This window comes from Felis catus, chromosome B3, assembly GCF_018350175.1.
Source record: "Felis catus isolate Fca126 chromosome B3, F.catus_Fca126_mat1.0, whole genome shotgun sequence".
Classification (NCBI taxonomy): Eukaryota; Metazoa; Chordata; class Mammalia; order Carnivora; family Felidae; genus Felis; species Felis catus.
This window is the reverse complement of record NC_058373.1, coordinates 4853462-4876127: the sequence shown is the minus strand read 5'-3', so window position 1 is coordinate 4876127 and position 22666 is coordinate 4853462. Positions and strand designations below refer to the sequence as shown.

The window sequence follows — 22666 nt, the reverse complement described above, 5'->3', positions numbered from 1 at the left end:
AGCAACCGGAAGCAGAGGGAAGGGAGGTGGCCACAAGCAAAAGAAGCCAGGGGTGAGGTAGGAGGTAAATAAGGCCTCTCATCAAGGCTCAGGATGGGTGAGCGAGCTCCCAGCTCAAGCTTGAGTGGTGGGGATGGGGGGGGGGGTTGGGCATCAGGAGCACTAGGCAGGAAGCTTCCCCCCCAGGGAAACAAAGGTCAGGCTGCCCTAGGAGATGGGCCTGAGAGATTCCACAGCAACCCTGGGCAGCTACCACCTCTTTTCTTTTTCACATGTTCTCTTCTCTTCGCTTCTGAAACACTGACCTTTTCTGACACCCCTCCTACTTCGAAGACTATTATTCCTTCTGAGTAGGTGTTGTGGGTTCGTCTTCCTCTAACCGTTCCTTACGTGTATTCCCTGAAGTTTTTATCTTTGGACATCTTCTGCTTTTATTCCTGAGACACTACAGTCATCCTAGGTGATCTCAACCATTCTAAGGGCTTCCACCACCCTCTATACCCTAATGGCTCTCTAGATCTATTTAAAAAAAAAAAAAGAAAAATTTTTTTTTCATGTTTATTTTTGAATGTGTGAGCAGGGGAGGGGCAGGGAGAGTGGGAGACAGAATTGGAAGCAGGCTCCATGCTGTCAGTGCAAAGCCCGATGTGGGGCCCAAACCCACGAACTGTGAGATCATGACCCGAGCCGAAGTCACACTGCCAACTGACTGAGCCACCCAGGTGCCCCTGGATCTCTTTTTGATGACATTAAACTGCCCTCTTCCTCTGGGAGCCCCCGTAAATTTCAGACATTCTGTAGCATTCTTCTCTGTGGGTACTTGCCTCCCTCTATTAGACTAGAAGGGGAGAACCAGTGTTTGTCCCTCTCTCTTTCTGGTGTCCAGGGCAATACCTAGTAGACAACAGGAACTCCCTAAAGGTTTAACAAAAGGAGACACACATGCTCAGCATTTATATTTCTAGTTACCTGGTTTTCTTTTACAGAAAGTCTGAGAGGTAGTAACAGATGAAGAATCTCATTTTTTTTCAAGCTTTCATAGCCAGCAACACAGACTCCTGGGAAAAGAAGAAGGAGCTGTGACAAACTGCTAGGAAGATTCTGGACCATGGCTGGGGTCTAGAAATTCCGGCAAATCCCCCAAAGCAAAGACAAATTCCTCTGCCATTGGTATGCAGCCTTGTACTGGGGAATGGAAGAGACTTAGACCTTAATAAGAGGAATATAAGCGCTGACGGAGTGTGAACATTGCTACGAGACCAAGAAGAGGCCTCAGATTCCCAGAAGTGTGGGTTGGGTCCCTCTGGGCTGAGCTTCAGAGTCCCAGCCTGAGAAGGAAGATTCCATCTCCTTCAGAGCCAGGTAGGGCACATCACCTTTGTCATCAATCCATTCAAGGACTCGTGTGGCTTCGGAAAGGTCGAATGCATGGAAATCTTGGTACCTGCACGATAAAGACACAATGTCACATGGTGCGCACCACCCTACAGCTGTTCAACAACTCTGAGAGGGCGGTGTGATCCGGTGGGTAAGGGACCCAGGCTCTGGAGTGAGGCAGACCTGGGAGCAGGTCTTGTTGCACATTTTAACCCCCGTGTGACTGGGCCCAGGCCAGTCACAATATCCCTGAGCCTCGGTCCTCATCTATAAAATGGGATTCCCCGAGTACCCAGACTTCCTTCCCAAGGTTGATGTGAGGAAGCAGAGAGACAGATAATCTTTTCAGAGATCCACTTCGGCTGGCGCAAAATAATTGGTGGCTCGTGTGATTAATTCTCCTCCGCAAGCACTGCGCTTCCTAGTACCCCACACAACGGCGCACATAGGCGGGTGCCGCTTCCTAGACGCGGGAGCCGACTTCCAGGCGGAGTCCTCGGTGTCGGGCCCCCCCCCCCCGCCCACCCCAGGGTTCTTCACGCGCTCCAGCCCGCACCCGTTCCCCCGCGCGGCCAGCTGCAGGCCCGGGTCCCACGTCCCAGGCCCACAGGATTTACAAGCGCAAGGATTCCACCAGCCAGTCCTCCGCTGACTCCATGGCAACGCCGCTTCCGCTACTCCACTTCCGCCTCTGAGAACCTTCCCGGGCAGGCGCGAACGTCTCGCGAGAAGTGGGCGCGGCCGGCTCGGGCTGGGGGCGTGGCTCACGCCAGCGGGACGGGGCCGAGAGGTGTCCGACCGCCGGCACCAGCGCTCGGTGCCCTTGACCGGCTGGGTCCGGGGTTCTCCCGGCAAAAGCTCCGGGGAAAATGACGTAAAATCCGGGGTTCCCAGGATGTCAGTTCCGGGCGGGGCCTCAGGGACCTAATACCCGCCCGTTTTACGACAGGATATTTGCAGAGCAAAGTGTCAAGGCCAGAGAAAATACAGGATGCCCGGTTAAATTCGAATTTTAGATAAACAAGTTTTTTTTCTTATAAGTATGTCCATGCAGTCTTTAGGACATCTCATACGAAAAAACTATTGATTATTTAAATGAAATCAGAATTTAACTGGGTGTCCTCTATTTTCATTTGGTACCTCTGGCAACTCTACCAAAGGCCAGAGAAGAGAGTAAGCAGACAGCGAGGGCTGGATCCTAGCTCGGCTCACTCTCTTGCATGCTCTGAGCACTCCCCTCGAAGCCTGGCGTGGGAATGAAATGAAATGCGGTGAGCAAAACCCCATCTTGCAGTGTAGGCAGCTCCCTTTTTCGGGAGAGGAAACATGAGATTTGCCTGTGCCAGCAGGTGGCAGAGGTGAGTAAGAACCCAGCGCCTGGCACAGGACCAGGCATATATAACAGGCCCCGAGTACCTGCTTGCTGAATGAGCGACTGACTTCGGAGTCCTCAGGAGGCTGGTGTCGTGAAGTTTTCTTGGCTTTTTGGAGCCAGCTCCATCTTACTGAGCATCCTGTCCTCCAGTCCTCCGGCCCCCCTTTCCCTCCCATGCCCTCAAACATAGCTGGAAGGAGAGGATCAGACATGCTTCATAAAGAGCTGGGTTTTATTCACAACTTCAACAGGGAAGCAAGAAATACAGCAGGGACATAATTCGTGTCTGCGTTGACAATATTCCTGGCGACACAACCAGAAATCACACTAATGGAGTCACAGAGATTTGAGGCCAGGTTTTACGTCCAGATGGGGCCACTGCCAGGGTCCCGTTCAGCTCCTCCCCTGGGAGGGCACGGTCCAGGCCACGTCGTCGTATCTTCCTCATTAATGGTGGCACTTCTGCACCACTTGCACCAGCAGCCTCCTGTACCGAAGGGGAACACACAGAAGAACTGACCTGGGCGGAGCGGGGAAATGACAGGGGCATCCTGCCATTCCTAAGTGCTAGGCGTCCACAGAGGCAGGCAGGGGCAGGCTCTTAGCCTAGGCAGCCTCCCCCTAGCGCCTTTCTCCCAGAAGAAGAGGTGGGAGGGGTCGGGGTGGTGGCTTTCCCAGGGCGACAGCCCAACCTCAGAGTGATCATGACAGTCAAGGAGATCACAGAAGTGAAGTCCATGTGCGTGCCTGGCCCTGGGCCAGTGTCAACGTTTTCCCTCCCCCGCCCTCAGCTCTGCCCCAGACCTCACTTCTGAAGCCCCATCCTCTAGTGCTAGGTACTGCTTCCTCTGAGACTTGCTAGTTGCTCTGCATGCTTTAGGCCTTCAAGACCAGCAGCCCCAGCCAGAGGTGACATCATCTCCGTTCAGACTCAGCCAGCCCAAGCTCCTGGCCCTTACATCTGAGGTCCCCAGGGGCTGGCAATTCTGTGCATGAGGAGGACCAGGCATGCTGACTGGGGCTGGGGTGAGACCTTCTCTAGGGAATGCCCCCTCCCTTCCTTCAAAAAGTGTGCCCTAGGGGCGCCTGGGTGGCGCAGTTGGTTAAGCGTCCGACTTCAGCCAGGTCACGATCTCGCGGTCTGTGAGTTCGAGCCCCGCGTCAGGCTCTGGGCTGATGGCTCGGAGCCTGGAGCCTGTTTCCGATTCTGTGTCTCCCTCTCTCTCTGCCCCTCCCCCGTTCATGCTCTGTCTCTCTCTGTCCCAAAAATAAAATAAAAAACGTTGGAAAAAAAAATTAAAAAAAAAAAAAAGTGTGCCCTATATGCTGGGCACAGTGGAGGTATGAAGGTGAGTCTGTAACACGTGCTGCTGATAGTTCCTGTTTACGAAGTGCTTTCTATGTGCCAGAGTTCATGCTGAGCATGTGACACAAAAGGTCTTGTTTAATATGAGATGGGCGCTATCAATCCCATTTTATAAATGAGGAAGATGAGGCTTAGAGGGGTTAAGTGACATTTTTAAGGTCACACAGCTACTAGTTAGGTTAGGAGCCTAGCACGCTGTCCCTAGAACCCACATTCTACCACATTACAATGCCTTCTGCCCACAGTAACAAAGTACCGGGAAGGTTGTGTGGGGTGGGGGCCGCCTCAGGAGCAGGGAATGAAGAGCTGCCCTTCTACCAGGCCAGAGACCAAAGCTGGCTTGGCTCTACTTTGGGGTCTTGGATCTCATAGGTCAGTGGTTTATGACCAAAGGTAATCTGGCTCCCTCCCCCGACCCCCTCACAAGAAGGCCTCCGGCAATGTCTGGAGGCATGTTTTTCTGTTGTCACAACTGAGCAGGGGAGGATGCTCTAGTGGATAGAGACAAGGGATACTACAAACTTCCTACAATGCACAAGACAGCCCCCACAACAAAGAATTATGCAGCCCAGGATGTCAAGAGTCCTGAGGTTGAGAAACCCTGCACTGAGGGTCACTGAGGCAGACGAGTGACTGGGAAGAGCAATGGTCAGGGCGAACAAGGTCTGGACTCCGTCTTGGATGCCGACTCTCCTCCTCTCTGGGCCTCAGGGTCCCAACTGTAGCCGTAAGTATCCCCGAGGCACGGCAAACGTGGACAGCTGGGGTGGGGCAGGCCTGGGGGTGGGGGGCACGTCCTGCTGCAAGAGGCTGGCTAATCCTAGGCTGTGACTTTAGACTGAGGACTCGGTGAGGGGGAACTTCTTCCCTACTGGGAAGGTCAGCTTCCTTTCTTCAAAGTCTTCTCCCTTTGAACTCTGGATCATGGGGAGAGCCTGGAATCCCTGGCTTTCTGGGGCCCATCATACCTTGGGGAGAAGTCACACCCTAAGCCCCGTGCTGGAACCAGGAGCAGCTGGGTCTCTCCTGGTCCTGAGGTGGGAGCCTGGCTCACCTGGGGGTGAGGTGCTGGGCTGCTAAGGCTCACGCCCAGAACTTTCTTTAGCAGGAGGATCCTGGGCAGATCGTGACTCAGCTGCCGTCTCTGGTCCCTCAGGGAGATGTGGGGAGCTGTTCCCAAGAGGAATGGGCTGGGGGTTTCCAGACTCTTCTTGCCCATGAAGTGACCTAGAAGGGAGGTGCCAAGGCACAAGGAAGGTGGGGAGAGAGGATCCCATCTCAGTGGGAAAGTTCCCCATCTCTCCCAACTTTCAGTTCTCATGGCAGGAAGAGCCACGGGCAACCTTCCTCCTCCCTCTCCTCCTCACCAAGGAGCCACAAACACCCCGGGGTTGGTAGCAGAGCCCACCTCCGCTTTTCCTGAACAGGAGAGGATGGCACAGCTGGAAGGAGGGAAACTCTGCCAGCTGTGCTGCCTGCTTTCCAGGGGCCGGGCGAGGGCAAGGAGGAAAACGGAGAAGGAAGAAGTGTCTGCCAGGTGCAGGGGCAGAGAAGACACACCAGAGGACACAAGAGGATTCAGTAGACTCTTGCCTAAGGCCAGGGGCACCGGCTGGCAGGCAGATCTAGGATCCTGCCCCAGTTCTACTTTAACTGGCTGAGCGATCTCAGCCAAGTCACTGAACTGTCTGGGTCTCAAGTTTTCCATCTATTAAATTAGACGGGTTCCAGGGTCCTCATCCGCACAGACACCAGAGTCCGTGGCTGAGGAACGGCCTGAGAAGGGAAATGGGATCAGAGCACGGAGAAGGGCGCTTGCGCGGGTCCCGAAGACTTACCGGTGGCCCAGAGGTTGCCCCGCGGGTGCACTCGGATCTTGCTGGCCCTGCTGCGGGGCTCCGGAGAATCCCTGCTGAGCGGCGCGGCGCCCGCAGCGAGCAGAGCGAAGAGCAGGAGGCCGCCTAGCAGCCGAGCGCCCCCCGCCCGCAGGGTCATGGCTGTGCCCTCGCCGAACCTCCGCCCCGGCGCGCTTCGCAGCCGCTACGGCCGGGGCCCCAGCCTTCCCTCCTTTTAAACCCGCGCTCCTGGGGGGGCGGAGCCTGCTCCGAGGAACCCGCCCCTGGCGCGCTCGCGGCCGCCCCGCCCCCGCAAGATGCGAGGCGCCGCGCCCGTCGCTTCGGCCACCGCCTGGGTACCGCGTCCGCAGGGCGGGCGCCCAAGCCCACTATCTTCAGGCAGAGGACCCCCCCACTACGGGGAGGGGGGGGCGGGGCGAAACCCGTTCCCCTGGCCGCCCCCTCGCCTCTCCCACTGGCTTTCGGGCCACGAGTGGTTACTTCTTGGAGTCTCTCATTTATAAGGGTAGAAGTGGGGGCGAGGACACTGGCGCTGCAGTGCCCAGCAAAGTCCCGGGCACCAGGCGAGCCATAAAATGCCTGCCAGCCCTTCCCTCCTCGGGAATACGACCGGTGTTCACCCTACTCTCGGTCCTCTCACCGCCAGCTCACCAGAGGTGATGTCGAAACCACAGCAGGTGCTGGGGTGGGCAATGCAGAACAATGGATGGGGGGATAGTGAACACCCCTCGCCCCAGGAACGGACGCTCTACTTGGGGGGCGACCAGCCTATCACTTCGGCCGAACGCGGATCTCTGGGTCAGGGAAGTAGAAAGAGCACCAGACCAAGAGTTCATATGCAAACCGTGTGACCTCGTTGAAGCTCACTTTCTTCGGCTGTAAAACAGTAATAACCACGTTGCCCCGTTTTTAATAATTTTACATTTCTTAGCACAGTCACGTTGTGGCAGGAAGCAGCAGTCCTGCAGACGGCCCTCTCACAGCCAGCACTCTCCTCCTCCCAAGTCCACACCTGTCTTGGAAAGAACTTTTGGGTCAGTGGCATCACTTAATGAGTAAGACACTGTGCTCCAGAATAATACTTTTATTTTTGCTTAAAGGTTCACTAAACACCAATGTTCGGGAGCATCAAGGTAGGCACAGTAGGGAGACAGAGGGTAATTCCCAGCTGCCAAGGGAGTTTACCGTCTCATTGGAGAAACAGAGCACCAAAGGAGTGAATGATGGGGGAGCGTGAGTGCAGACCAACCCGGGGTTCTGGGCTCTTCCCTGAAACACTGCACAGTGTGGCTGTGACAGAACCTACGCCCCAGTGTGGCTCAGTAATGCTGCTCCGTATTATTAATCTCACACGTATCCAGCGCAGCACGGGCTGCTAACTCTACGGATCACCATCCTAAACGGGGAAGTGTATATGAGAGGCTGGTTGTCATGCTGAATTCCCAGGAGCATGACATACGGGACAGGGACACTCCATTTCTGGCCCTGGCTTTTCCCCCCAATCTCCTTGCTTCTCACCCCCCACCCTGGCATTTACACCTCTCTGCATTCTTGTCACTGTTTAGCTGTGGTGTACAGATATAGCTCTTATCACCTTCCCATCACAACTCCCTCTGTGACCCCCTCCCTCTCCTCTGGCCCAAGGATGTAGAAATTAGTGGGAACACACACGAGGAACCTTATTTGGAACCTTATTTGGTAGGTTTATCTCTCATTTTATAACTGGAAACAGGCTCAGAGGTTGAGTCACTCGCCCAGACGTCACACCAGAATCAGACTTCGGGTCCGCTTGGATCACTCTGTCAGGCCCCCAAAGTCATGCGGGGCAGATGCTATTTCCCTAGACCACACCCACTCCCATTTTACCATCAAAGTGTAACCATCTCAAAGCTGGTTTGGATTTCTCAGGGGAGAAAGGGGGCAGGCACTGAATTTAGAGTTTGCCCTCGCTTCTAAAGGTGACCCTGGGACCGTGGGTTCTGCTCTGACAGGTTCGTTTACACTCCAGACAAGCCTCCTCTGTCGCAGCATGGGTCCACAGCTACAAGACTGTCCCCAGGTGCCCCCAGGGGGATCATTTTATCTGTCAGGCTAGCACAGCAAGCACGGGGGCCTGAGAACCCTGCAGAAAGAAGCAGGGTAGCAGCCCCACCGCCAGCCATAAAACACTGTCCCAGGGATGAGCAGCACTAGGCAAGCAGAGAGGGTGGCTTGCCCAAGACCACAATTCCAAGCTCGATGCCCCAGTGAGTGTGCTAGGCTCTGAGTTCAGAACGAGGACCTCAAGTGCCCGCTGCCTGTTCCCCAAGTCTACTGTGACGGCAAGGGAAGTCTAAGGGCTGCCATCCCACTGGGAAGACGGACAGTGAATCATCTGGAGGCTCGTGGAGAAGCTCTTCAGTGCTCACACTTGGCCCTTCCCAGGTTTCTACAACATTCAAGGATATCCGAAGGCGCAGAGAAGATTCACAGGACAATCCAAAAGATGATTGAGGGGTGAACGATACACGGCAAATCCTCTTATAACCAACGCCGACGAAACATTTAAACTGCACCATGGTTTTTAATCAAAGATGGCTTTGAATAAAGGACACATGTATTACTCTTTGCTATATTTTCATTAAATTAGGATCAATTACAAGTTACGTCTTTTCACAACTGCATCTTCTCTCTTGTTGTTTTCCAAAAGTACTTACACGCACGTTCCTTTGATCACCGACACTATTCTGACCTAGTAAAGACTGGTATGACGCCCGTTTTATAGATGGGTTAACGCAAGGACAAAGCGAGTTAGTCACACAGAAACTAATAAACAAATGGAGAAAACCAGAGTGGACTTCACACACGTGAAAGGTGCAGAGGACGACGGGGGAAGGGAAAAGCAGAAACTCAGACACACACGAGTCTGCTGAAAAGGAAGGACAGTAAACCCAGAGCTGCTCAGAAAAGGACGCTGTAGGAGCCCTGGTGGCACACTCTTGAGCACAGATCCGCGCCCGTGTGGGCTGGGAGGCTGAAGAGAAGCACACTGAGCCGTATCTCAGGTCCTGCTCAGGAAAGCCGTGTCGAATCAGGAAAACGGCAGAATCCTTGAGAGAGGAGAGGAGACTCAGGGATGGAGGCTACAAGTTCTCAGCCAGAGGGAGCACATAAAGATTAGCTAGAAAATCAGAACACTGACCGTTGGTAAGGAAACGCGGCAGAAACCGAAACTGCCAAAACCCAAGGTGGTTTTTAAAGGCAATATTCAGAAAAAGAGAAAATCCCTCCACCTGACAAAGCGAGGGCAATCCCAACGGCGGCTAAGGGGGCAAAGCAGCCGCTGCTCAGGGGCGTCCCGAAAACCCGAGAGAGGGGGCGGCCCCAGGCCCAGCACTCATGTTACCTGGGTGGAACCGCCATGTACTTCAGGGGACATTTCAGTAACTGAGATAAATACCCCTTAAGGTCCAGAGCGCCTCACTATTTCTGAGCGATTCGCTCATCTGAGCAAGCCCACACGACAGCCTAGAGCCTCTGAAGAGTTCCCAAGAGCCCTGTAGGCGTGGGATCTATTCCAAATGAAAGGGTCTCATCAGATGTGACAGAGGTACAAGGACAGGGTGATGACCCCTAACAGCGTGACATGAAAACAGCAACAGGCAGGCCCCTTAACTTCTGGCTTCTCTTACGTAAAATGCAAGTTTATTCTGAAGACTGAATGAGAGAAAATAAAAATCTGTCACAGACTCAAAAGCACTTAGCCGAGCACATGGCAGACTCTAAGTACCCTGTCTTATTAGCTGGGTCCTGGGAAAAGCAGAGCCTGCCTCTCATCTGAAGCCCATTACAGGGGAGGGAGGGGTCCCTGGGTAGCCTCTCAAAGTGTGTTGACACCACAGTCAGCAAAAGGCCTGTTACACTGCAAGCTGTCTGGTAGACTAAAAAGGCTAGCATATTGACCTCAGCTTTTGGCCCATTCCAAGAGACGAGTGCTAGAGCGATTTCTCTTTTTTCGCTTAAATAAGTTGTCAGGCTGACCACTTGGATCAAGTCTCATGCCAGGGATTTAGTTGCCCGCCTGACACAAATCCAGAGTAGGAACTCTCTTAACTAGACTCCTTGATTTAAAGCCGGAATCCAGCTTATCAATCTAAATCAACTGGCCAATTAAAGGAAAGGGAAATGACTCTTAACCAAGAGTAGGTACCATTCCAGAAACTCCTAAGATTCGTAGAATAGGGATTTATAGTTTAAAAATCATATTCTCTCCCTCCACATATGATATGTATACATATTCAATGTAATATAACTGTATATGAGAGTTATATTCAATATAATGTAACAGCATATGAGAAGGAAGTCAGTCTTGTTTTTACAACAAAAACGAGAAAAAGCAAGAGAAAATATTCTTTGCTGGAGAGGATGGGGGTTGCATATACCAGACCTGAGGGGGAATTGGCCAGAATGGAGAAGAGGGAAGAGATTTTATGTTTCTTAAAAGAGGCCATGAGTTTTAAAAGGTTAAGGAACACCGTTCTACAGGAAAGGTGCCGGGGGCTCCTGGCTGGTTAGACGGGTAGCCGGTGTTTGGCGAGGTGGCTCTGTGCGGAAGCGGCCGACCATACCTGTACTACAGAACGTTCTCTGGAACAGTTACATGGAAATCATGAGGCTACTCAACGTAGAGATTACTGCAGAACATCACCCAGTGCCCTTGTGGTGGGGTCCCAGAAGAGAGATGTCTTGGTCCTCGTGTACCATTACAAGGTTTTTTGGCGTTGTTGGTGGTTCCATTTTATGTCCATTCCATAAGGCACAGAAACGACTGCCTCCCTGTTTACGTGAGCCGGAAGGAGTTGCGAACCAAGTCTACGGATCTCCTCTGGCAGACGGCGGAATGTCTGACGGGTCTTGTGAGCACTAACCCACCTCTCATTTCATCCTTTCCTCTCCCACACTTGGTCCCACCCTGGACTCTTCAGTTATATCTAATCACATGGTGGGTACCACGCGTATCTTGATAAGCTGTTCCAAGCCCTTCCTGGAACAAATCCTTCTGGAACAATTTATTTATCAATCAATAAATCTAAAACGTGCAAAGCACTGTGACAGGGAGGAGAGGGTACACAAGGATGAGCCAGAGGCTGGCCTTGCCTCCACACCTCTCAGGAACCCGTCGGGATGTGGGACACACACATGACGCACCGCTCTGAGCGCGCTGTTTAGGAGGACGTGGACAACGGGGAGGGGCGGGCTGGGAAAACAAGAAAAAAAGAAAAGAAAAAAAGAGGGCTCAAATCAAGTCCTGACGGCACCGAGCAAGAAGCACTAGCAGAGAATGAAACTCACCCCTCCCCTGAGCTCCCTCCGCGTCTGTAACCCCACTTATGGGCGCCCTGTGGGAAAACTGTTCACATGTGGCTCCGGTTAAGGCACGGAGTTCCTAGCAGTTCCCTGCCTTACTCAACTTTGTACCCCCAGGGGCAGGACCAGACCTGGCACAGACTAGATGCTCAGTAAGTGTCTGCCGAGTGCAAAAGCTGTTAGCAGGTGGAGAAGTGAACAGGCGCTCCAGGCGGAGCGACCAGCATAAGCAAAGGCTAGATGTCTATCCACTGAGACCAATGTCAAGGGTAGAAGAGCTGAGAAAAAGTCCTATATGACACTCGGAAGGCAATGTCTTCACTATTAAAAAATTTTTTTTTTAGTGTTTATTTGAGAGAGAGAGACAGAGAGACAGAGAGACAAAGTGAGACAGAGTGCCAGCAGGGGAGGGACAGAGAGAGAAGGACACACAGAATCCGAAGCAGGCTCCAGGCTGTTAGCACAGAGCTGGATGTGGGGCTCGAACCCACGAACTGTGAGATCATGACCTGAGCCGAAGTCGGACGCCTAACCGACCGAGCCATCCAGGCACCCCCTTCACTATTTTTTTTTTTTAACAATTCCTGCATATTCTAGTCTTTAATGAACATTTCTTAGTTACAGAGAATTCCTTCTATGCCCAGACTCAACACTTGTGTGTTAAGGCTCATATTTGTTGTTTATTTCTAAAAGTCTATCTGGTATTACTTCTAGTTCTAGTAAGGGAGAATGCTAACAAAGATATACTTTGCCAGCAAATAGTCTGAATAGGCCGTCCTGACAGACAGGGGCATCTTGAGGAAGGTGGACAATCCATTTAACTGGCTAGAATCAGCTGGATCATTCCAGAAGCTCAACAGTGATAAATGTCATAAGAAGGGTGCCCTCAGATGCTGAGATAGCCCTACACATTGTCCTTAGAGGTTGTATGGACTTGGTAACACACGAGAACAAATGACCAATATATGCACTTAAAGGTCACAGAGCCTTTACTCTCAGCCTAGGCTCTCTGAGAAGCCTCGGACTCCTTAAGAAAGGTGACAAACACCAATGCTTCTCCCACCGAGAAAGAAAATGCAGGAAGAGTCCAAGGACGAACACAAAAGGGAAGAAAACAGGATTAACATAAAAAATTCTAGAAAGAGAACATGCTGTTTAAGTGGAACCACGGGGAGAGAAAGTTTTCAGATTCAAATCTGGCAAGAACAAGATAATGTACTTACTAAATAACAGGAAAGTGCAAATCACTTTAATGATTCATATGCTCTGCCCCAGAATAACAGCTCAACAATAATGCTGCCCTAAGTTACCGCCTCTGGCTCCAATGCATGGTTACGCTGAACATTTAGAACAAGCTACTAGATGTTACTGGGACAGCACAGTACAGTGTCTGTAAAACAGCGCCCCTGTATTAGAGGAGCCTGCAATTTGATGGGGGAACTTGCAGCCATGTCCACAAACTTACACATCATTTATGGTCCAAAAAGAGACACTTTTTAAATGGGGCACTAAAATTAATTAACAAGTGGAAATAATCTTGAACAGGCACAGACTGGCACGCGGCAGGGACACTGAGACATAAAGTCACCAAGCAGAGGGAACCACTGACTGTGTTTCTGGATTCAGGTGATGGCAATGAGAAGTGGAATGACAGGGGTAAATGTAGGGCTTTTAAGTGACTAATAAATATGGTGGGAAAAAGAAAAATCTATGCGACCACTCCTGCGAAGAAAAGGTGAAATCTGGAGGGGGAGTTTGCAGGAATGGCTATGAGCTTAAGTTTACAGAGGGGACAATCAAGTGGAAGCATCCAGAGGGAACAAAGAGACATGGGCCAGAAGTGAGGACAGGTATTTGCGAATAACTTGTAGAGAATTCCCCGCTGGGCTGGTGACAGCTGGGTGAGTCACAGCCGAGAGGCAACCCCAAGATCAAATTCTCACTTGAAGTTTTATTGATCTTGATGGCTCTTGGATCCCCGACACTCACAACGGGCAAGCCCTCCGAACTGCCCGCTAGCCTAGCCAAATCTCAAAGAGCTTACAATTCCATAAAACACCAAAATGAACATCTCTGGTGTGTCAGCCATTCTCGAAGAGCTTTTAGAACACATTATGCTGACTGATAATACAATTGTCCAGCTTTAAGTCAGTCTTAGGTGTTAGCACTAAACTAGACAATATACAAACGGATAACATAAAACCTCTCTCCCAGAATAATCTTTATTTTTGGCTGGTAGAGTAATTCAAATATTCCTGAATGATTTGATTGCTTCGCAGACAAATTCAGCTGTTGCCTCCAACAAGAGCATCCAGCACAGGAGCAAAAACAAAACTGGGTGTGAAAATATGCAAATGAGGAAAATATTACTGTCTTAACTGCGTAAGCGTGTACGGAGAAGATATCTGGACAGCTGAGGATACGAGGATGCTTACACTCAGGCAAGCTAGGATCACAAGGCACCCCAGGGGCAGCGAAGCACACTGCTTCTCCAGGGTAGTCCCCAAGAGGACGCTACAGAAACAGAGCCTGGGCAATCAGGCCAAGCAGTTAACCCCCGTCCTCTGCGGGCGATCAGGAGGGAAGAAATGGAGTGAATGGCAATTTTCTACCGTTCTGCACACAGGAGACTGCTGCCACATTCTCGTGGTGCAGGAGAAAACCTAAGTACAATATAAGCCTCACGGGCAGATTCAAAGAAGCACTTGTTAGCAGGGATCTGCCAAGTTTCATACTCGGCTGAGATCATTAAGAGCCCACGTCCAAAGTCTCAAGGCTAAAGCCTAGTTAATGGATTTAGGAAGGCACTACTCCCTATACGGGAGAGCTTCAGAAGATTAACTGTTCTGATTTTTAAACTGTCTCTGTTTTTTAATGGTAATTCCATCAGCATTAAAGTGTGGACCGATTCCTACTTCAGCTGAGCAAATAATGGAACCTGCTCATTTAGCCCCACACAGAAAATTTGCTTACTTTCAGGTTTCACATTAATACAAGAAGAGAACAAAAAGAATCAAGAGTACTTTGTACTTAAAAACACACTGGCTTACCCTACGCTGGCCATTTCCTGAACTGCCTCCATATTAGAAGAAGAAAAACACAACCGGGCCTGGCATTCACCGCTTTAAAACCCTGCCTCCCTGAAGTCTGCATCAGAGAAAAGCGAAGCCAGGCACTTAAGAGAACAGGTTCAGGCAAAGTAGTTTTTAAAAAGCAAGGAGCATGCCTGGCCTCCAGCACCTTCCTCTGGCTTCCTCCAGATGCCGAAACACACTGCCACCGTGTAGAAAGGGCTGAGAGTCTCAAGTGAAGAAAAGGGCAGGAGCCTTTACAGCACAGTGAGGGTTTTCTGAACCTTCCAGCAACGCAAACCGCGTCTCTACCCATCTGGATCACACCCCAGTGAAGAATCAATTTCATGGCTAAGAGATTTCCTACGAATGTCAACGGGCATTGCTGCTCCACAAAAACAAAAACAAAACACACACACAAACAAGCAACAGTTGTTGGTATCAGGACAACCTTCTTAGCTGAAGGACTGTTCACATCAAAGTCTGTATCTCCCCAAGGGTGCTAAGAACCGGCAGAGGAAGGCAAAGCTTTCCCGACAAACACAAGTCAGGGATAAGGGGTTCGATATGCAAAGTCTTTTATTTAAAATTTGAAAAGTTAAGACTTACGACCACCTCAGTCTACGCCATTCCCACATCATAGGGAGGATGACGGGTTCAGACTCGTGCAGAGCTGCATGAATTTACAGAACTCTGTAGGCACTTTAGAAGTGAAGCTTGGCTTCAAAATACAAACACTGGGGGCTTTGGCTCAACCTTTTAATATAAAAAATTCACTGATGTACAAAAATGTGAAAGTGTGACAATGACAACATATGAAATCCTGTGATTGAGAGTCCCCTCGAGAGAGCGCGCCATGGTGCCCGTGCACCCGCCCACACATACCCTGGCGTGGAAACAGAAGCTAATGCAAACCATTGCTACCAAGAAGCGCCGACATGAGCGTTCTCCACTCCACCAATCACAGACCAGTATCTACTCCGAACATTCAGTAACGAAAAGTACGGCATCTTCCGGGAACAGCAAGGCAGACTTCTTACTCACGATGGACCAGCACAAATAAACCCAGCAAAAAGAGTACCGCGTACTGGAAAATAAACACAGAACGTCACAAGTCAGAGGAGCTTTTAAAAGTTTACAGGTCCTCAGAGTTCATGAATAAGCGGGTCTTTGTGGCCATGATAAATTACTAAATTATCCAACTAGCTGGTAATCCATTTAACAGTTTTCCAAAATTAAACAAAAGATCATATATACATATTTATTAGAGAGCAAAAAAGAGAGAGAGTGTGAGTGGGGAGAGGGGCAGAGGGACAGAGACAGAGAAAATCTCAAGTAGGCTCTATGCTCAGCACAGAGCCCAACGCGGGGCTCGATCCCACTACTCTGGGATCATGAGCTGAGCCGAAATCAGGAGTCAGACGCTCAACCAACTGAGCCACCCAGGAGCCCCAAAAGATCCCATTTTTAATGAAACAAACAGTGTAGGCTCTTACCTTAAATTTAGGGTAGTCATTCATGAGGATCGTCACAATCCCAATATAAGGAACAAATCTAAACAAACAAACAAAAAACTGATCATCACAGAACTCCCCAAGCAGCCATTCTCATTAACCAAATATTCTCAATTATCTTCCACAGAAAACTAATTTTTCAGTTCACAAAGTCCATTCGCACAGACTGTCCTAGAAGATCCTTTCAACAACTCATGTGACAGGGAAGTTAGGAATATCACCATTTTATAGATGAGGAAACAGATGCTCGTGCTTGAGGTCCATGGCTTCTGCGGCCAAGAACCAGAATCAGATCTAAGGTCTCAGGCCTCTACATGGTGGCTCTCGGGCCACATGCGGACTCAGTGCTAGGGGCTGGGTTTGTGGTCATAACCTTCAGGGAGTGGTCAGTATCTCTGGGGAGACAAGGCAAACACAGCCAGATTGTTATAAGGTACTTCATAGTAAATGTCCAAAAAGAGAGCGAAAGAGCTCCATTACAGTACTGAAGATTTCAGCACCCTCTCATTTGTTCGCCACCTGTACTCTGGCTCTCTTAATCCTGAACCTTTTTCCAGAACAGTTCAAATCACCATATGCAGCAGACCAGTCTCGCCAACCATCTTCCTTCACACGTCTGCAGAAGCGGACTTTGAGGACCACAAACTTTCCCTGAAACCCCTTCCTCCGTGGTTTCTCTAACACACCACGAATCTATTTCTCTACCTACCTCTCGGCTGCTATCCCTTTGGTGTTTTTTCACTAGTCTTTCTTTCCCCTCGCCCCTAAAGTTTATCCCCTGAAAACTAGGTAAAACCACTGTTAAATAACCTCATAGACCTGATATATTTCCTTTGAAGTCTTTACCACAATATTTTTAAAGTTTATTTATTTATTTGGGGGGCGGGCAGAGTGAGAGAGAATCTCAAGCAGGCTCTCCACTGTCAGCGCTGAGCCCAACATGGGGCTCGAACCCATGAACCACGTGATCATGATCTGAGCTGACATCAAGAGTCGAACGCTTAACAGACTGAGCCCCCCAGTTTTTTTTATTATGTAACTAGCTACACAACTAGCTGTATAGCGTCTGTCTCTCCTACTAGACTCTAAGCTCTGTAAGCGCAAAAACGATGCCAGTCTTGCTCCCCAGCGTATCCTCAAGGCCAAACATAACACCTTGCACAGGTTGTAGGCATCTAGTAAATACTGCCTGACTGAATGTTTGCATGTCCAGGCCTCTTTTTTCCCCTTTCCCTTGGAGACCTCATTTGCTCCAGGACTTCACTTCTCCCCTCGATGCAAAATACTCAACTTCCTAAGAATTCAGGGGAGAAAGAAAAGGTCAGCAGGGGCCGTCAACGTGGAAGGAGATGGCAGTTAGCAAATGAACAAATTTCTTCTTTCTCCTCCTGTTTTACCGCCTCCACTTTTACTCCAGGGTGGGCTCCATGATACTGACCCAGAGCCTGTCCTAGAGAAGGGAGGCTGGACTGAGGTGGAGACTGAACTTTGCATACTTGAAAACAGCCCAGATGCTTCTACTATTCAGGGCTGTGCACCATGCCAAAGGTGCACAAGGGGCAACGACCTCTGACATCACCCCTCCCTATCGAAGCCTTAAGGCAAGCTTGAAATGCCGAAGTTTTGTCTTTGGTGCACTTCACTTCCTTTGAAGAACTCCTCTTACTTCCTGTCTCCGGTCCTCACCCCGTCCTGGCAGCATTACCAGACCCATCCCTCTCTCTCCCCATTCCCAAACTCTCATTCCATAAGTTGGTGTTTCCTAAGACCTAGGTCTCCTTGTCAGAATCACGTGGATAGCCTGTTAAAACGTGGTGGATCTTCCCCAGATTTGTGGAGTCAGAGCATCTATGGAGGGTGGGGCCCAGATAGTGCTTCTGCACTCTCGGGTAGCAGAGACTCAGTTCTAGCTAGTGAGATGCCTGGACCTGGCATGTGGAGGCAAATAATACCCCTCCTAGGGCCCAGGCTTTAGTTTCAACCCCCGGGACCTCTAAGAGCTGAGAATTCACAGTCCCTCCAGGATGGCAGAGCTAAGTTCCAGGAGGGTAGATTCAGGTTTTCTATAGTTTTAATACGTATTTTTTCTTTTTAATGTTTTAACTGTTATTATTTTGTCTCATTTACAGCATCTTCATAAAAGCAATGGCTTTCTGTGGGGTGAATCATCTAATTTAAGAATGTGAAGACAGGGGTGCCTGGTGGCTCAGTCGGTTAAGCATCTGACTTGGTCTCGGCTCAGGCCACGATCTCATGTTTTCGTGAGCTTGGGCCCCACGTTGGGCTCTATGCTGGCAGCACGAAACCTGGTTGGGATTCTCGCTCTCCCTCTCTCTCTGCCCCTCCTCCACTCACACTGTCTCTGTATCTCTCAGAATAAATAAATAAGCTTACAAAAAAAAAAGGATGTAAAGACAGATGCCTCACAGTCAAATGCAGACTAAATGCGATAAAAGCACTTGTGATTTCTACTAAACCAGGACCAGGCTGCTTATTCTGGTCTGATGATTAATCAGCAGCCATTCTCACAGACAAGACTTTTGCTGTTCCCTCCACACATTATCCATGCTCCAAGAGCTTTCGGCTCCCAGTGATCATACAGCCTGTTTATGGGTTACCCGTGGAGGTGTCTTTCCCCCCTAAGGCTGGTTTTTTCCTTGCCCCAACACAAGTGAAATGGCAGCAACTTGGACTTCAGGAGCAATGGAAGCAAATAATATGTCAGGCAGCCCAAAGTCAAACAAAAGATTTAATTCTTCGTCTCACTGGTTCCCTCCACGGACAGAGGCACCAAAGGTGCAAATCAAGTGCACAACGCTACCATTATCGGTCGTCTTAAATTCACATCAGGTGCACGTTTCCCTACTCTGCTCAGAGAAACTCTGCTAAAGCTGAGTTGATAATAAGCAGAAGAAGGTTTAAAAGAAGTGAGACAAGTGTCACCCAGAAAGCCATCTCCAAGAGCGGCTGGTGCCAGGTTAACAACCAGGAGGTAGAGGACGGATAAACACATGTCCCTGGGGTTCTTGGGACCAGAGGTGCTGGGGAGGGACGAACTAGCTGCTCACACTCGGGAGAAAATGATTTTGTCAGCTGTCAAAAGGGAGGTCTCTATCTGGGAGCTGACTTTCAAAGGGTCATTGTTTCTACCCCAGAATGACGTTTCGAGTTAAGGAAAAAGTACATTTGAAAAGCCTCGTCCTTAGAACTGACTTTAGTGAACAGCGAGCTAAATCACTCTGCTCCTTTCTGTTTACGTCTCTCTTCATTGTCACTACATCCCACGGCTCAGCTTCTGCCTGTCTTTTGTCTTTCTCTACTCTTATGGCTAAGGTCCTCTTGTGTTTTTCAACATCCTGAATTTAGGCAGAAATCACTCCTACTAGATACGTGGTTGGTTCAGTATTAGTTTCACTTTCTACGGGTTGTCTTTATTACATGTTATAACATGAATAAGGCTTGAAAACATTCTGCTAGGTGAGAGAAGCCAGACATAAACGAAGACCACATATTGTAAGATTCGGTTTATATAAAACATTCAGAACAGGCGATGCATTGAGACACAAAGTAGATTAGCGGTTGCCAGGGGCTGCGGGGAAAGGGGACAGGGACTGGCTGGCGAGGAGTATGGAGTTTTCTTTTGGGAATGTGGCCATGCTCTGAGATTAGACAGTGGTGACGGCTGTGTAACTTTGTGGATATAACAAAACCCACTGAACTGCGCACTTCTACAGGGTGAACTTTATTTTCTAATATATGTGAATTCTATCTCAATAAAAGTGATTTACCTTTTTATTTAGGGCCTTAGGCCTCAGCGTACAACTTTTTACTGGGCAACTATTTGAAAACACAAAATTTTTTTTTTTTTTTTTTTTATTGCATAAAGACATTTGCACCAGTCACTGACTGACCTGAAAAAAAGTTATCCTCAAGGTTTGGGTACAGTCTGACTTTGAATTATCAGTTTAGTGTTTTATAAACAAATTTCCACCAAAGGTGGTGCTCTGCCCACTGTGTCAAGGTGTCAGTATAATCAACGCCAAGTAAATCTGTACAGCTAAGGGTCTGTGCGCCTGCTGTGTCCCAGATGTTTATACTTGGTGGAAAGTTATTTAGTTCAGAAATTGCCAGGCTATTACTTTTCTTAATTAAAAGCTACGAAAAGGTCTGTATTTTCAATGTTGGGATTTTATTTTATTTTTTTAAAGATTGTCTTTTTTGGGGGGTGCCTGGGTGGCTCAGTCAGTTGAGCGTCTGGCTCTGGATTTCAGCATCACGAGTTCAAGCCTTGTGTTGGACTCATGCTGAGCACAGAGCCTACTTAAAAAATAAATAAGTAAAATTAAAAAAAGATTGTACTTTTAAGTAATCTCTTTAATCTCTTTTAAGTAATCTCTGAACCAGCCAGGTGCCCCTCAATGTTGGGATTTTAGAAATAACACTGTATATAGATAAAAATTTTTAAAAAATTCTTCAGAAAGACATACTTTAAGCATGTGCAGGGGTACCTGATTGGTTCAGTCGGTGAAGCAGGCGATTCTTGATCTCAGAGTTGTGAGTTCAAGCCCTATGTTGGTGTAGAGATTAATTAAAGCATGTTTTAAAATGTTTATTTATTTTTTGAGAGAGAGAGAGAGAGAGAGAGAGTGTGAGTGAGGGAGGGGCAGAGAAAGAGAGAGGGAGACACAGAATTCGAAGCAGGCTCCAGGCTCCGAGCCGTCAGCACAGAGCCTGATGCGGGGCTCGAACCCACGAACCGTGAGATCATGACGTGAGCCGAAGTCAGCCGCTTAACCGACTGAGCCACCCAGGCGCCCCGGGTGTAGAGATTACTTGAAAGTAAATAAAATCTTTTTTTAAAAAAGGTATACTTAGCTCCAACATAGGAAAAGGAGTTCCCTCGAACTGGAGGCATGCACACAAACAGCTTGACAAGAGACAAAACACACCAGTGCTTGTGCTGCTCCAATTTCTCTGGCCCCAAACCAACACCTCTCATGCTAAGCTGAGGCAGCTCTCTCACGCTGCATTCTCTGTGGGAAGGGAACTCCTCAGTGTGGTGGCTGATCTCCAGCAGAATCACTGTGAACCCAGTGTCTATAGAAGTAGGGGACATTCTGACAGGGGTCAGAGCCCCATGGGGCATCTAAATAGTGAGAACCGGCAGCTATCCACTTCAGAAGCATTATGCCAGGACTTTTGGTGGGATGGTCCAGAGGGTGGGTTCCAGAGTTGGCCAGACGCCTCCCATCATCAGTGTGGCCTTGGATAAGCAGCCTAACTTGTCTGTGTTTCCTCATCTGTAGAATGGAAATATTAGGGTTGTTCTGAGGTTAAAATGAGGTAATACTTGTAAAGATTTTAGAATGAGTCTCTGGCACATAGTAAGCCCTGGTAAATGTGAGTTATCGTTAATACTATTAATAACATGAGGGTAGTAACAATTCCGTATGTCCTCACATCAACAACTTACAATTCCTGTCCTCCACTGATCTGTTCTCCTGATAAAATCTGAAATAAACAGGCTTCATATAACTTTTTAATTTCAGTTGACCTCAATGGTTTTAAGACTAGAAATAAAACAGCATGAAATAAACATGACAAAATTAATCTAGATGGATACTTTAAGTTGCTGACTTAAGAAACTACTTAAGAAATACATTTCATGAAGCAGGATGAACACTGCTCTGGACCCCCAGAGACTAGACAGCGTAGACATCAGAGTACATGGAAGCTGTCCAGTAATGTTTCTTGAACAAATTAAATGAAAGATGAATTTTTAAAACTGTCACCCCAATCATCATCTCATCACTAATGTTCTTTCACTGGACCCCATTTCCTCCCCTCTGGAGCAATGTACCTCAAGTTTTAGTTGTAGTCTAAGAATACTTTTTCAAAGGACACGGTGATTTGGTAGAACCAGCATCAAAACATTATACTCAATTGTGTGTGATCAGACGACTGGAAAGAGGGCCACGTCTCATGTGACACGGATATCTCAATAAACGCCTCCCTCTGTACTCACCCCCTCGCTCTCCCCACGACATCCTTCTTCTCCAGCCAGTGTTGTCCTTGTTTATAGAGGCCTCGGTCATCAACTGCATTATTATCTCCTTTGGTCAAAAACTTGATATGTCCATTTTGCCTTAAAAGAGTACGGGAGACCCAAATTATCAAATACCTTCATGCCATTTGCAAGCACCAAATCTGCTTTTGTTAACTAAAACGCCAATGGAGCCGTGGTATTTGACTGTCATGCCTAATATCAAAATAATTACCTATGTAGCTAAAAGGATGTTCACAACTGTGTTTATGAGAGGGAAAAACTGGAAACAGGCTAAAGTCTAACATTCAGGAGTTGAAATAAGCAAGCATTGAGAACGATGTTATAGAAGGACAGTTAATGACACTGGAAGATCATACAAATTTTATTATATGAAGAAAAGATTACATAATAGCATCGACAGTATAGTCTCATAAAAATATTAAAATAAACACAAGCCACCAATTTTCTGTAAACACAAAGAGCAAAGGAACACATTAAACTACCTCACAGGACATAATCGGCAGTAACCAGTAGGGGAAACTACAGAATAACCGACTTTCTTCAACAAGCTGTGAGGGACAAAGGAAGCAGGAGAAAGAATTTACAGGTTAAATGTAAGAGACTATAAAGCCATATCATATAAGCCAACTGCAACCGAGGACCTTATTTGAATCAAAAAGTCAAACAAGCTGCTAAAAAAAAAAAAGTTATGACA

General features: G+C 48.6%; 3 protein-coding genes across 10 annotated transcripts in view; all 3 read right to left on the bottom strand.

The window, feature by feature from the left end:
• The window catches only part of WDR73 (WD repeat domain 73), a 28605-nt gene extending 26481 nt beyond the window's left edge, over positions 1–2124 (bottom strand). For 4 of the 5 annotated variants that reach the window (XR_002158041.3, XR_002158043.3, XR_890380.4 and 1 more), the window contains exons 1-3: positions 1995–2124; positions 1377–1444; positions 970–1058 (exon numbers count right to left, since the gene is read on the bottom strand). Coding sequence is in view for 1 of the 5 variants with exons in the window: in XM_011282768.4 (XP_011281070.1) it covers positions 970–1058; positions 1377–1444; positions 1995–2035 (198 nt within the window). In the remaining 4 variants the exon portion in view is untranslated. The remainder of the gene's footprint in view (positions 1–969; positions 1059–1376; positions 1445–1994) is intronic. The other variant, XM_011282768.4, reaches the window with a different exon arrangement.
• An 842-nt stretch (positions 2125–2966) lies between these two features.
• Positions 2967–6174, bottom strand: NMB (neuromedin B). Its single transcript, XM_003986824.5, has 3 exons — positions 5957–6174; positions 5173–5345; positions 2967–3239 (listed from the first exon to the last, which is right to left on the bottom strand). Exons 1-3 carry the CDS (start codon positions 6111–6113, stop codon positions 3075–3077), a joined length of 495 nt encoding a protein of 164 aa, XP_003986873.1. The 5' UTR covers positions 6114–6174; the 3' UTR covers positions 2967–3074.
• An 8778-nt stretch (positions 6175–14952) lies between these two features.
• The window catches only part of SEC11A (SEC11 homolog A, signal peptidase complex subunit), a 41045-nt gene continuing 33331 nt past the window's right edge, over positions 14953–22666 (bottom strand). For 2 of the 4 annotated variants that reach the window (XM_019831832.3, XM_003986787.5), the window contains 3 exons: positions 21931–22050; positions 15888–15945; positions 14953–15478 (listed from right to left, as the gene is read on the bottom strand). In XM_019831832.3, coding sequence (XP_019687391.1) covers positions 15428–15478; positions 15888–15945; positions 21931–22050 — 229 coding nt within the window. In that variant the 3' untranslated portion in view covers positions 14953–15427. Of the gene's footprint in view, positions 15479–15887; positions 15946–21186; positions 21206–21378; positions 21417–21930; positions 22051–22666 lie in introns of those variants that run through there. The other 2 variants (XM_019831830.3, XM_019831831.3) reach the window with 2 other exon arrangements.

Excerpts from the sequence above, each read along its gene's own strand:
- NMB (XM_003986824.5), bottom strand. The coding sequence starts at position 6,113 with ATGACCCTGCGGGCGGGGGGCGCTCGGCTGCTAGGCGGCCTCCTGCTC. Across the intron at positions 5,346-5,956 it reads GGGCAACCTCTGGGCCACCG|GTCACTTCATGGGCAAGAAG; the intron begins GTAAGTCTTCGG and ends CCTCCCTTCTAG. Across the intron at positions 3,240-5,172 it reads GCCCAGCACCTCACCCCCAG|GAGGCTGCTGGTGCAAGTGG; the intron begins GTGAGCCAGGCT and ends CCTTCGGTACAG.